This window comes from Nicotiana tabacum, chromosome 8 (genome assembly GCF_000715075.1).
Source record: "Nicotiana tabacum cultivar K326 chromosome 8, ASM71507v2, whole genome shotgun sequence".
Lineage (NCBI taxonomy): Eukaryota > Viridiplantae > Streptophyta > Magnoliopsida > Solanales > Solanaceae > Nicotiana > Nicotiana tabacum.
This window is the reverse complement of record NC_134087.1, coordinates 95,037,339-95,049,428: the sequence shown is the minus strand read 5'-3', so window position 1 is coordinate 95,049,428 and position 12,090 is coordinate 95,037,339. Positions and strand designations below refer to the sequence as shown.

General features: G+C 39.2%; 1 protein-coding gene across 1 annotated transcript; it reads right to left on the bottom strand.

The window, feature by feature from the left end:
- Positions 1 to 1,434: 1,434 nt before the first annotated feature.
- Positions 1,435 to 2,902, bottom strand: LOC142163585 (WUSCHEL-related homeobox 3-like). Its single transcript, XM_075220870.1, has 2 exons — positions 2,507 to 2,902; positions 1,435 to 1,852 (listed from the first exon to the last, which is right to left on the bottom strand). The coding sequence occupies exons 1-2, from the start codon at positions 2,849 to 2,851 to the stop codon at positions 1,661 to 1,663; spliced, it is 537 nt and encodes a 178-aa protein (XP_075076971.1). The 5' UTR covers positions 2,852 to 2,902; the 3' UTR covers positions 1,435 to 1,660.
- Positions 2,903 to 12,090: the final 9,188 nt, after the last annotated feature.

Here is a 12,090-nt window from a genome sequence, read left to right as displayed (position 1 = left end):
TTGGAGATAAGTGGTCATAAAGTCAAATCTCGGCTGAAACTTGGTTTAGTGGAAGACAAATCTACTAAATGACATTCATAATTTTCATTCTTGCCTATTTGATTATATTATTTCTTATTAATCCATTTTAAAAAGTTATATGTTTTATAATTTAAAAGGATAATTAACAAGTTTGTAAAGAACCACAAAATCAATTGATCCGATAATTTCATAGACCTGCCTTCATGTTTCCCATCACAATACCTTCCTTTATGACGCTTACATTCCTTAATGTTGGGCTCAACCGGCTCAAAAACACCCATGACATAATGTGATATTGTCTGACTTGTACGGTTTTTCTCAAATGGCCTAACACCATTAAGAGATCCGTATAACGTTATCAATCTTTTCAGCTAATAATGTAGGACTTTGTTTGCACGGCCAATACTTAATTTAATTTTTTTTTAACAATTCTTTTTACCTATTTTTCGTTGATGTAAATACAAGTTGATTATTTCTATCAAAATGCCATTTACTACAATTGAAGTCAGATTTATTAATATTTAAAAAAAAAAGGTCATTTCTTGCTATAACCACTTGTATGTGAGTGTCACAAGCAAACTTGTCTGGCGTGGCTTCGCTTCACCCATTGGAAGGAAGCTGATCACTGGTCAGTGTCAGAAGTGCAAAATTCTTTGAAGTCGCTTCGTTACACTCATAATTGAATGCTTTCGATAACAGCCAATGACGGGAGAGGAATAAGTATTTAGGGAAAAGGATTTTCGAACACAGGAATAATTTTTTTTTTTAAAGAATTTGTTAAATATAAATTTTTATAGAAATTATTAACTAAAGGATTTAATATCAGGAAAAGGTAAATTTGTGAGATTGCAATTTTTAATATTAATGTAAAATAAATAAAAAGAATTGTTACCCAAAAAAAAATTAAAATAAGAGAGGTAAGTGCAACATCATAAACCACGAGGTCATTGAGATAGAAACGTCGGGGGTGGAGCTAGAGATCGGAATACGGGTTTGGCCGAATCCAGCAAATTTTTGCTTATACAATATATTTATGTTAAAATATTCATTAAATATAATTCAGAACCCACTTATTAACACTTAAAATTGTCATTATAAAATCAAAAACTCGTAATGTTGGAATCCTGGCTCCGCCTCTAAAAAACGGAATATTTCTAAAATTATCTCATTACTTTAAATTCTTACTTTATCCTTAATAACATATTATCCACAAAAGTGTCGTAACATGTTTAAGATAAGCTCCAAAAAAAAAAAAAAAAAAAAATTCTTTTTTAAACTTTATGTTCATTTACTCAGAAAACATGGAATGTTATTTCTTTTACTCTTACCTTAGAAAGATCATAAGTGTGCCTACTTCTCCTCTACCATTAGAGCAACTTCATTGAGTCATGGGGTCTTAGGCAAAAAATGAAATCAACCAATTAAGCATGCACACCCCGATCGACGTACAAACATCAGAAAGTTAGAAAGGAAAGATGCATGTTTCTAACTCACATAACTCAAACTACCGCGTAATACACGAGTCAAGAGCACTAAACTCTTCAAACAATATACTTAACTACATACCACTAATATATATTAGTGATATATAAAGCATATTAAAAAAGAAGATTTATAAGTGGTGCGCTGCTCTTGTGTTCTAATCCTTGAAGCCAGTCGTTTCAACGGGGAAGAGTTCTAATGTCCTGAGAGGTACTTTGTTGCTGCAATGGACAATATTAGAAGAACCCTTGTCTGTCATCAAGATCCAATCTCTACCGTTCATCCTCATCATGCGATTTCCCCAAAGGTAGTTCATCATTTGAGGTGACACTTCTGTTGTTGCTTCAACCTAGAGATAAAAGACGAGATATATCAGAATTAACATTTATCCTAAAAATATACATGCTTATAGACTTTGTTGCTATATTGAGGACACTTTCTCTTTTTCCTGTACTAGGTATTATACTAAATCACATAAATTTACTACTGTTAAGTGATATATAAACTAAGTTGAGAAGACCTATCAATTAACATTGTTTAAGTGGTAAAAGTGTATGTACAAGGGTAACATTGAGTGTGGATATATATATTTTTCGGATAAGAAGAGCACCTACAAATTATGTTAAAGAAGATTTTTGAAATATATGGACTAAAATAAACCATAAATATTTGTGTGTTTGTAAATCAATTCATTAAGGGTAAGGTATGAGTTCTAAAGATATAGTATATATTTTTTTAAATAAGGTGATTTTTTTAGACGGACTAAAAAAGAAAGAGTACCAGGAGTATTTAACTTTGCATGTATGACTGGGGCGGAGATAGAGTATCATATATTGTTTCGAACCCTATAATTTATGCTCAAACCTTGTATATATTGTACAAAGAAATGTATATCAAATATTTGTGGATCTATCAAACAATCATTACTACTATATGAAGAAAAAAGCATACGTATGAAAGCGATCTCCCTTACACGTACAAACCGCAACAAACAAAAGTGTACCTGATGAAGAAATATAGGTGGAGAGTGAGAGTAAACTTGACTGACAGTAGTAGAAGAAGAAGGAGAAGGAGAAGGAGAAGGAGGGTTTTTGTTGTTGATAATGAGTTGTCGATGATCATCTTTAGGGTATTTTTGCAAAAGTTGTTTTCTCATCTTATGCCTGTCTCTAGCTTTGTGGTTTTGAAACCAGTAAAACACATTCTTCCACTGAATCTTTCCATACATAGAAAGATGGGACGTTATCATTTGTACTTCTGAAGAATTAGGATTTGTCAACCCTTTTCTGTACAAGTCCTGTAAGATCATCAGCTGTTGTGGAGTTGGTTTCCATCTAGTTCGAGGCATTTTGTGAGTAATTGTCAAAGTACCTTTTTTAGGGTTTTAGAAGAACAAACAGTTGTGCTTTTTTGGGAGATGTTTCATTTAGGGTATAGTCATCTGTACTATAAATAGATAGACAAAAATACAGATGAAGACGTCAAAGTGGCACTGAAATAATAGTCATGCTGGTGTCATCATAAGGAGAAGCATTCAATGAGAATCCATCATTGTTATGTCAGAGAATTCAGATAATAATAATAATAATATTGGAGAAGTCATTTAAGAAGGTTGGTTGCTGCTTTCTGCATTATCGTCCTTATTATTAACTCATTTGACAGAACGAATCATGGGAGCTTAGAGTGTAGGGTCAGAAACATTTCTTTTCATTTGCTCGTGACTCATTACAAGTTATTAGTAAAGGTAAATGTACCTCTATTTAACATTTATATCAAATCAACCAATTTAATTATAAGAGTAAAAATTTAAGTGATAATACATATACTTAATTATGGCAAACTGATAAATATGTATATAAAAGATGGAGCATGTGTTTTGCAGTCATTCGTTTTGCGTAAGCACTAGGCGCAAACATGGGCGGAGCTAGAACAAAGGTTATGGGTTCAACCGAACCAAATAACTTTAATCTAATTTCTGTATTTTGCCTTAAGAAATCTATAGAATATGTATAAATCATTAATTTAGAACTCAGTAATTTGAACATACTAGAATCTTGAACCCATAAACTTCAAATTCTTATTTTATCTCTGGGCCCACAGAATTTTTTACCTTATAATACATGTATAAATAGGGGTGTTCATAAAAATCCGAAAACCTGAACCAAGCTGAAAACCAAACCAAACCGACCAAAAAAACCGATACTTTTTGGTTTGGTTTGGTTTTGGTTTTGAAATTTAAAAACCGATTAAATTTGGTTTGGATTTGGTTTTAATTAAAAAAACCGAACCAAACCGAATATAGGAGTAGCTATTTTAAATTTATTATTACACCTATATATATGTATACCTTTATACAAAGTTTTAAATTTTATAGTAAATATTAATCGTTTGCACATTTAGTATAGTTCTTTACCTTTACATTCTAGTTTAATTGGTAGTTTTCTTTTGTTAAATGTAAGAATCTATTTCATGTTAAAAATAAGTATATTTTTAATTGAGTCCTTAAATTATTCATCACTATTTGATTCAATTATCATCAATATATCTTGGTAAATAATAGATTTCTCAAAGGGCAATTGATTTGATAGTGTTACGTTGAAAATGTGGTCGCCGAAATGTGTGTTTGGTAGTGTATGTCTTATATTTAAGAAAAAATCGACAAATAACCGAAAAAACTGAAAAATCGACAAAAACCGAAAAACCGACAAAAACCGAATCGAGAAAAAACCGGCTTAATTGGTTTGGTTTGGTTCTAATATTTAAAAAACCGACTTACTTGATTTCCTTTTTGGGAAAAACCAATCCAAACCGAATCATGAACACCCTATGTATAAAACTCAAAACATGCATTATACGGTTGTCTATTTCCTAGATCATACCCGAATAAAATTATAAGTTATATATTATCTGGTATGTTCTTTTTCGTGTTCACAAAAATAATACATGTTTAAGTTATACTTGAAATTTTGCATATGCATTAATTAGAACGGGATAAAATATGGAATAAGAATATGGGTATTACTGTATTAGTAATTCAAGCTTAGTGTTTACTGTAAATCTTTTTCTATAAACAATTATTGTTGAGCAAATTCCTTCACTTCTGAACAGCTGAACTTCAGTACTTGTTCAATCACACCAATATTTTTCTAGTTTAATATTTGCTTTGCTCAAACTTTTGCGTAGTAAATCTTACATCCAGCCCGCTTCGGCGGCCAATTATTGAGGCGGCTCATTATTTCTGTAATATTTGCTAACGGCAAATCAAAAGAAAAAGAGAGGAAAAAACTGCACTCTTAAGGACAAAGTAGCTGGCTTTCATTACGTTATGCACTAAAATTGATTCAGTTACCGTACAACATGCATAGAATAAAACCTATTAAATACTCTGTTACATACATATACAGTCATAGGCGTACGCAAAATTTTTTTTAAGCGGTATCAATATTTAAAGAAGTGAATAAATGAATTCTGAATTTATTGTTTACCTTTAGCGTACATATTAATCCTAGTCCGTCTGGTTTTCAATTTGGTTTTAAATTATACTGCCTACATCAAATTTTTCACAAAAAGGAGCTTTAAAAACTTAAAAGCACGCATTCTATACAAAATTCAGTATCGATCACTCAACCTCTCCTAGACGAGAGAAGCGCTTGATCAGTGAACTAATCAAGTGTGTTTGTTCAGCAAGGTTATCTTAGAATATATATTTAAATAGGATATTGTTTCATGTAATTTATATGTATCTTTTATGAAACTTTCCGGCGATGACACTGCTTCACACAAGGTAGATCCGCGCGGTATACAGTTAGACCTCTTTATAATAGTATCCTTATATAACAACACTTCTCTATAAAAGTCAAATTTTTCCGGAACCAAATCTCATGTTATATTATACTATATGTTTTCTATAAGAGGAATTTTGGTCAGTAAGATTTTGTTCTACGTGAACGTGAGGGTATGGCTGCGTTCGTGAAGAAGGTTTACCTGGGCAGAATATAACATTTCAAAAACGAGGGTTTGGCTATTTTTATCAAAACTCGAGTTTGGGAGCTCGGATTTGGACGATATTTTGAGGGATTTTCAGAGATATCAATTGGGTAATGATTCTTTTACCTCGAAAATGATAATTACAATTAGATTTGATTTTGTGGTTCTAAAAATACGTGATCTATTTTAATGCTAGTTGTTAGGTAATAGGTGATAATTATGAGACTAGGAAATAAGGTATGAACTTGAAAATAGTGTGTTTAAGCAAACCAAGCGGCTGAGAATCGAGGCCTCGAACCTGATTATACAGGGCCTCGAATTTGAGCTCGATACTGAGCTATGGACAACCGATGAACGGCTAACAGTATTGAGAGCTTTGATGAAGGCTCTTTATGTTCAATAATGAGCAATAAATGAAGAACAATAAATAGAACACGATAAATTCAAGCAATAAATGTAAATAATAGAATCATGAGAGAATGTGTTAGAGAGCAGGAATGTTCTTGTATTGAATGTTGCAAGTGATATTATGTGTTTTACAAAATAACAAGGATCCCCTTTATATATGAGGGGGAATTCCAACATAGTACAAATGCATTTATTACAAAGATATATGACTGGTACATCTATTTAATGTCATGGTACGGGCTTGTACTAACTTAATAGGCTTGGTCAGCTTTAGTCACGTGCCTTGAGAATCTCCCACTCGTTTATCATAGCCACTGATTTACTCTGCCCCGAGGTCGAGCATATTGGAAACCCTCAGGGTCGGGCCTCAAACCTGGCCTCGAGCCTTCCAAAAACGGGCTGAGGGATACCATAACGATCATAAAATCGGGCATTCCGATTTTAGCCGTATACAGATAGTCCCCACGTTTCTTAGAATGAAAATGATAAGAAATGGTCTTGAATTCTCGCCTATCAGAGCATTAAATGCCATGACTCAAAAGTCGCGCAGGAGTCGCTATCAACACGACTATCGAGAAGCCCACGAACCGCTACTGGTTTGGCCCTTCCGTTTCCCAAACGCTGCCCATACGTCTCTATAAATACCTCAATTGCCTTGTTATTCACACTTTTACAACATCTTCAATCTTATAGAGCTAAGTTCACCATCTCTTACATTCCTTTCCCTTTCGCGCTTGCCTCCTCACTTCCTTTCTCAAAAACCTTTTTATAGCCATGGCTAGGACCTCTAAAATAGTGCCTTAGAAAGAGGGCACCACTTCTTCATCTCGGTCATCTAGAGGTAAACCAAAAGTACCTCCAACTGTCGAATAATGTACCCCTACCAAATTCGATACCATATCTGATTTTTCCGTAAAAAATCCTCCTGCTACACCAGGCCGATGTGAAGACGTGTCTCGATACATCAGCATGGTGACCAATACACACGGGGTGAAGGAAGACTGCCAATCTGTGGCCAACAGTGTTAGTTGGGATTCCTAGACCTACTGAAAGCATAATAGACCATAAGGCTGGCTTTCTCAGTGTATATACATACCCCTTTACTCTAGGTCCCGTAAATTCTTCGGACCTTTCTCCCCCGTCAATAGATCCTGTGATTCTCGACTTCTGTCGTGAGTATCGGGTGACGCTTGGCCAAATCTATCCTTTATTCTGGAGCATTGTCTATATGATCTGATATTTTTCTAACCAGGTCGAGGGTATGACCTTAATTCACCCTCAATCACTTGGTCAGACTATATAGCCCCTGTATCTTTCGCGGTTTGATCAAGCTTCATCCTCGATCTGTGAGGACGTTCTTTTCGAGCATCGATGAGGACAGGGATCACGGTGGATGAGACGGTTTGTCCGAGTAAGGACCTCGGACATAATCCCAGCCAATAGGATGCCATTCCCGGAGGAATGGAATATGCAACGTAAGTGCCCTTACCTTGAGCATGTTTTATTGTCCTTTCGCCCCCTTTTGAAAAATGATCTTCTTTTGATTGTGTAGTCACCGCTTAGTACCCAGGCGCGGTTCGGAACCTATAGGGATGGATTAGACAGTTGGACTCCAATTTTCCTTATATTTAGCGTTCTTTCTGTGATTTGGCCAGAACACGGTGGTAGCCCAAGAACCATGGTATGCTCTTTACCGTTATCTTTGCTAGGTTTCCTTATGAGTATCCTTTTTGGTGGAAGTTTGATGCATCATGCTTGTGTAGGCCTTAGGGATGAAGTGTCGATGAGGCCAGCCCCTGCTGGTGAAGAGGGCACCTCGAAACCCCGCAAGGGTAAAAAGAGGAAGAAGGAAGTTTTGACCGAGGCTTCAATTAAGATTGATGCCATGGTATCAGCTTCGGCTGCTATGGCAAGTCCTCGTACCGAGGATGAAGGTGATAGTGATGATGAAGGGCCTTTGGTACAAAGGACGATGCGAGGTACAGATGCTTCGCAAGTTGTTGGGCGAAAAGCCACCGAATTAGGGGTGGTCGATATAGACCAAACCCGTGCTGAGGAGACCCTCGAGGAGGGTGCGGGCATAGCCCCCGAGTTCCAAGTCGGACATGGTATAGTCCGCGCCGATGGTCTCGCTGTTGGAGACTTTGGAGGGCCTGAACCTGAAGCTTCTCGGGGGCAAGATGAGACCCTTAGGGAACTTAATGCCCTGGGTGGCTTTATTTTTGGCCATTCGTACTCACCGAGGGAATTTAGGGATACACAGGACCCGACTACCGTTGGTATTGAGGCTTCCCATAGGGGGAAGATATGTTTGAAAACCTCATCGATGGTATTGATGAGGACATTGACCACGATGCTCCCATCGTTCTTGAGGAGGCGGAAAGGCTTCAACAACAGGTGAACATATTTTGATGCATTTTTGGTGTTTCAAAAATTTTTGCCCTTGTTTTTCTAACTTCCCTATTTTGTTGTAGGCTAAGAAAATGTATGATCATGCCTTTTCTAGGCTCCGAGACCAGCTTTTGTACTGTGGGAAGGAGATCGAGAAGCTCACCTCGGATCTAAAGGAGTCGAAGGCCTTTTATGCTCAAAAGGTGGATGAGTTGAGCGGGCTTCAGGCTAGTTTGGAGGGAGTGTGCCAGGAAAGGGCTGGCCTTGCTGAGCAGGTAACATGGCATCCACGAGTTTGTTTTTATTCTCGTAGCTTGATGCTTACAAACTTGTTTTGTCTTTACAGGTAGGGAAAAAGGATGCCATCATGGGGCGACTTCAAGAAGAGGCCGTGGCCAAGGATGCGGAGATCCTCGAGCTGAGGGAGCAAAATGAGGCCGTGGCCTCGGAGAGAGACATTTTGCGATCGGAGCTGGAATCGACCCGTGATCTCCTACAAAGTGTCCAAAAGGAGGCTGCTGCACTATCTGCGGCCAAGTCTAAGGCCGAAGAGGATGCGTATTCATACATGAAAAATACCGCTACTGCGTATGAACGAGCCTGAGAAATATTGGAGAAAGCCAAGCAGAAGTTAGCTTAGACCGTCACTTACGCTCGTGCAAAGGCAAGGAGGCAAGCTCTCGAGGAAGCAAGCGCTAAAGGCGCTGATCTCTCAGCTGAGATTGAGGAATCCCGAGACTTGGAGGAAGAATCGACATTCTCGGCCACTTCGAATAAGGGTTCCGGATATGACTCGGAGAGTAGTGACGGCGAAGAATAGACCTACGTCGTCTTCCATTCTTTTTTGTGTATGAATTTCTCGGGGGAAAAGGTCTTGCAAAGACGCCCCTTGTAAATATATTTTTGGCAATATAAGAAAATTATTTTGCTTCAAGTCTTCGAATTTATTCTTAACACTTATGTAAAGTTAGTCTGTTGAATTTTGACGTTGGCTCTTCGGAGCCCATATTTGGAATAGTCGGGACCCTCGAGATCGGGCACCATTTTGGGGTTAGGTTGATAGCTTTTTAGAATCGATGCTTGTGACAGCTCCCAAGCGCTGTGTGGCAGTATCATTTATGTTCCACGGTTGTGAAGTGACTGGGGTGGTCCTACCAGTACACTTCCCCAAAAATAGAACTGACATGGTCAGAATTAATTTGCCTTCAGGATAGGCGAACAGTTGCTGCTTGCTCTATATATATGAATTTGCTTATCTCTTATTTGAGGACTTCGCTACTTTGGGTAACTATCCCTATTATAGAGCTCTTTTCTGTGCTAGTTCTCTTACCATTCCAACAGCTTTCACCCAAGCCTTTACCTTCCATGGCTGCTACATCCAAACCTATTCATTAAGAAGAGGAGAGTTCTGCCTCCGCTTTGCGCTCAGTTGGTGGTACACCGCCGGTATCTGGTGAGCTACCCTTGAGATGCATTGTCACGAGGAGGGACTTTGTGTTAGAGAGACCTCCCAATGTTCAGGGTCATCGGGAGCATGCGTTGAGGCTTATTTCCTCAATAGGGGAGGAGCACCTCGAGGTAGTTAGAAAAGACTACGGATGGGGAGAAAAAGTGTTACTGCAGGTACTCTCCTTGGAAGAGAGCATCATGGCTCATGTCGAGGGGTTTTTGAACGTATATATGTACTCCTTTACGTTGGGTCCCCTCGATAGAGTCGTGCTCGAATTTTGTAGGAGATGTCGGGTTACCCTGACACAGGTTCACCTGTCATTTTGGAGGATAGTGCTGATGGTAAGGTATTTTGCAGATAAAGTCGGGCTCGAGTTCACCCTTAGTCATCTCCTTAGACTGTACTGGCCCTTGCATCATCGAGGCCTGATTACTCTGCGACGTTGATCCACTTGGCCCTTTGTTGTTAGTAATGAAGAAGATGGGGACTGAGGGTGGATGAGTCGTTTTGTTCGAGTGTAGACTGTCGATATTATCCCTGCAGAGTTCCTTCCAATTCCTGAGAAATGGAATTTCACACATAAGTGGTACACTTTTGTTCTTGTTATTTTTGCCCATAGTGAAGGTGGACTCTGTAAAGATGCTTTCCTTTCCTTTTCTTTTTTGCATCAATCCCATGGATGCCACACGAGGTTCCCGACCTAGCGGATTGGTCTCGGAAACTGGCAGTTTGCTCAACTTACGATGAGCGTAAGTGGTGAGATCTGGCCAAAGGTAGATGGGAGACAAAACATCACGGTACGTGGTGTGTGGCTTGCTTCCTTTGAAAGGTACTTTCTTTTATGTGTACTAACTCCGTCACCGAAGGTATTGGAGATTTTTCTGAGATGAGGCCGTGCCCCCTCGGGGAGGAGGAAGAATCGTCGGCTTTGGGGTCGAGGACTGATAACAAACAGAAGGATTCCTCGAAGGACAAGAGTGCTCTTAGCGAGACAAGTCCTACTCGAAGGCTCAAAGAAGATATATCTGCTGATCCTGCGGCATCTGAGGCTTCTAGCCTTGGAAAAATGGTTCCTCTCTTGCCGCCATTTTCATTTACCATCGAAGGTACTTCGAGGGATACATGTGTTCAGCCACTGTCCTCGCACCCCATCAAAGGTACTTCGAGGGATATTCGAGACCAGGAGCAGCCTAAATCAAGCGGGGTGTTGAACGACCGTGTACCTATCGCGATCAGTTCAACTGGGGGCGGTGAGACCAGGCAAGTAGGTGCACGCTCAACCTTTGAGGAGGCTCAGCAGATTTGTTCTGCGGTGAGCCTTGGTCAATTTCGTCGATCTTCTGATTTCACATTTTCGTTTAGTCATTGAGCTTCTTTTCATAGGCCTTTGACAAGCTCATGTCCGAGCTGCTCCGCTGTGAAGCCCGGTTAAGGAAAACCTTGGATAGGGAGAAATCCCTCAGGCTTCTTTGTGATGAAAGGGGAAAAAAATTGAGGCACCTTCGGTACGAGGCGAATCAAAGCCTGAACTATGAAAGCCACCTTGACAAACATGTAACTTTTGCTCCGAGGGAACGCATGATCCTTCTTCTATCCTTAGGGATTAATATTTTGATACCTCAGTTGCAGGGCAAGGCAGAGGATCTGGAACACCTTTGGGGCGAGGTTGGTCAGGCCAAGCATGAGTGTAACGAGCTAAAGGCTCAGATAGATGCCCATGTTGTGGCCAAGAAGAATGCTCTGGCCAAGGTTTTTGCACTCGAGGTGCAGCTCCGGAATGCCCGTGAAAAAAACTTGATTCAGACGAGTAGGATTGCGAGGCTTGAGTCCGAACTTTTAGAGATGAAGGCCGAGGTCGTGGATGCTCGGGCTGAAGCTGAAGAGATTCAGCTAAGTTCGACAAGAAAGTGGCCGTCTATTTAAAAGACACTACCAAAGCTCGGGCTGAGCTGAGAGGAGCTTCTGATTGAGAGAGCAGAAGCAATGAATATGCTTGGTGTAAATCTTGGAGGGAAACCCTTGAAGTGATTCATGCTGGGGGCTTCGATCTCTCGAAAGAGATAGCGCAGGCCAAGGCGGATGAATATGACACCAAGTTCCTTTTGTCCGATACCAAAGATAATGAGGAAGAGGCCGACGTGCCACAGTCCTTGAGGGGGACGTAGACTAGGCTTTTTGTTTTTGATTCTTTGTACATGGCTCTTAGAAAACATCTGCAAATGTAGCCTTGCATTGTTTCATATGTGCATAGATAAAGAAACCTTTCGGTTTTCTCCTTCCACGAATTTCTATTTACTTGTGTATGCCTTTCTTTGTCTTGAGTTTTGATGTTTTGTAAACGATTAGCCAGA

What these genes read in the sequence shown, in the direction of transcription:
- LOC142163585 (XM_075220870.1), bottom strand. Translation starts at nt 2,851, where the DNA reads ATGCCTCGAACTAGATGGAAACCAACTCCACAACAGCTGATGATCTTA. An exon ending in CACCTATATTTCTTCATCAG is followed by an intron (nt 1,853 to 2,506) that starts GTACACTTTTGT and finishes TTTTATCTCTAG; the next exon opens with GTTGAAGCAACAACAGAAGT.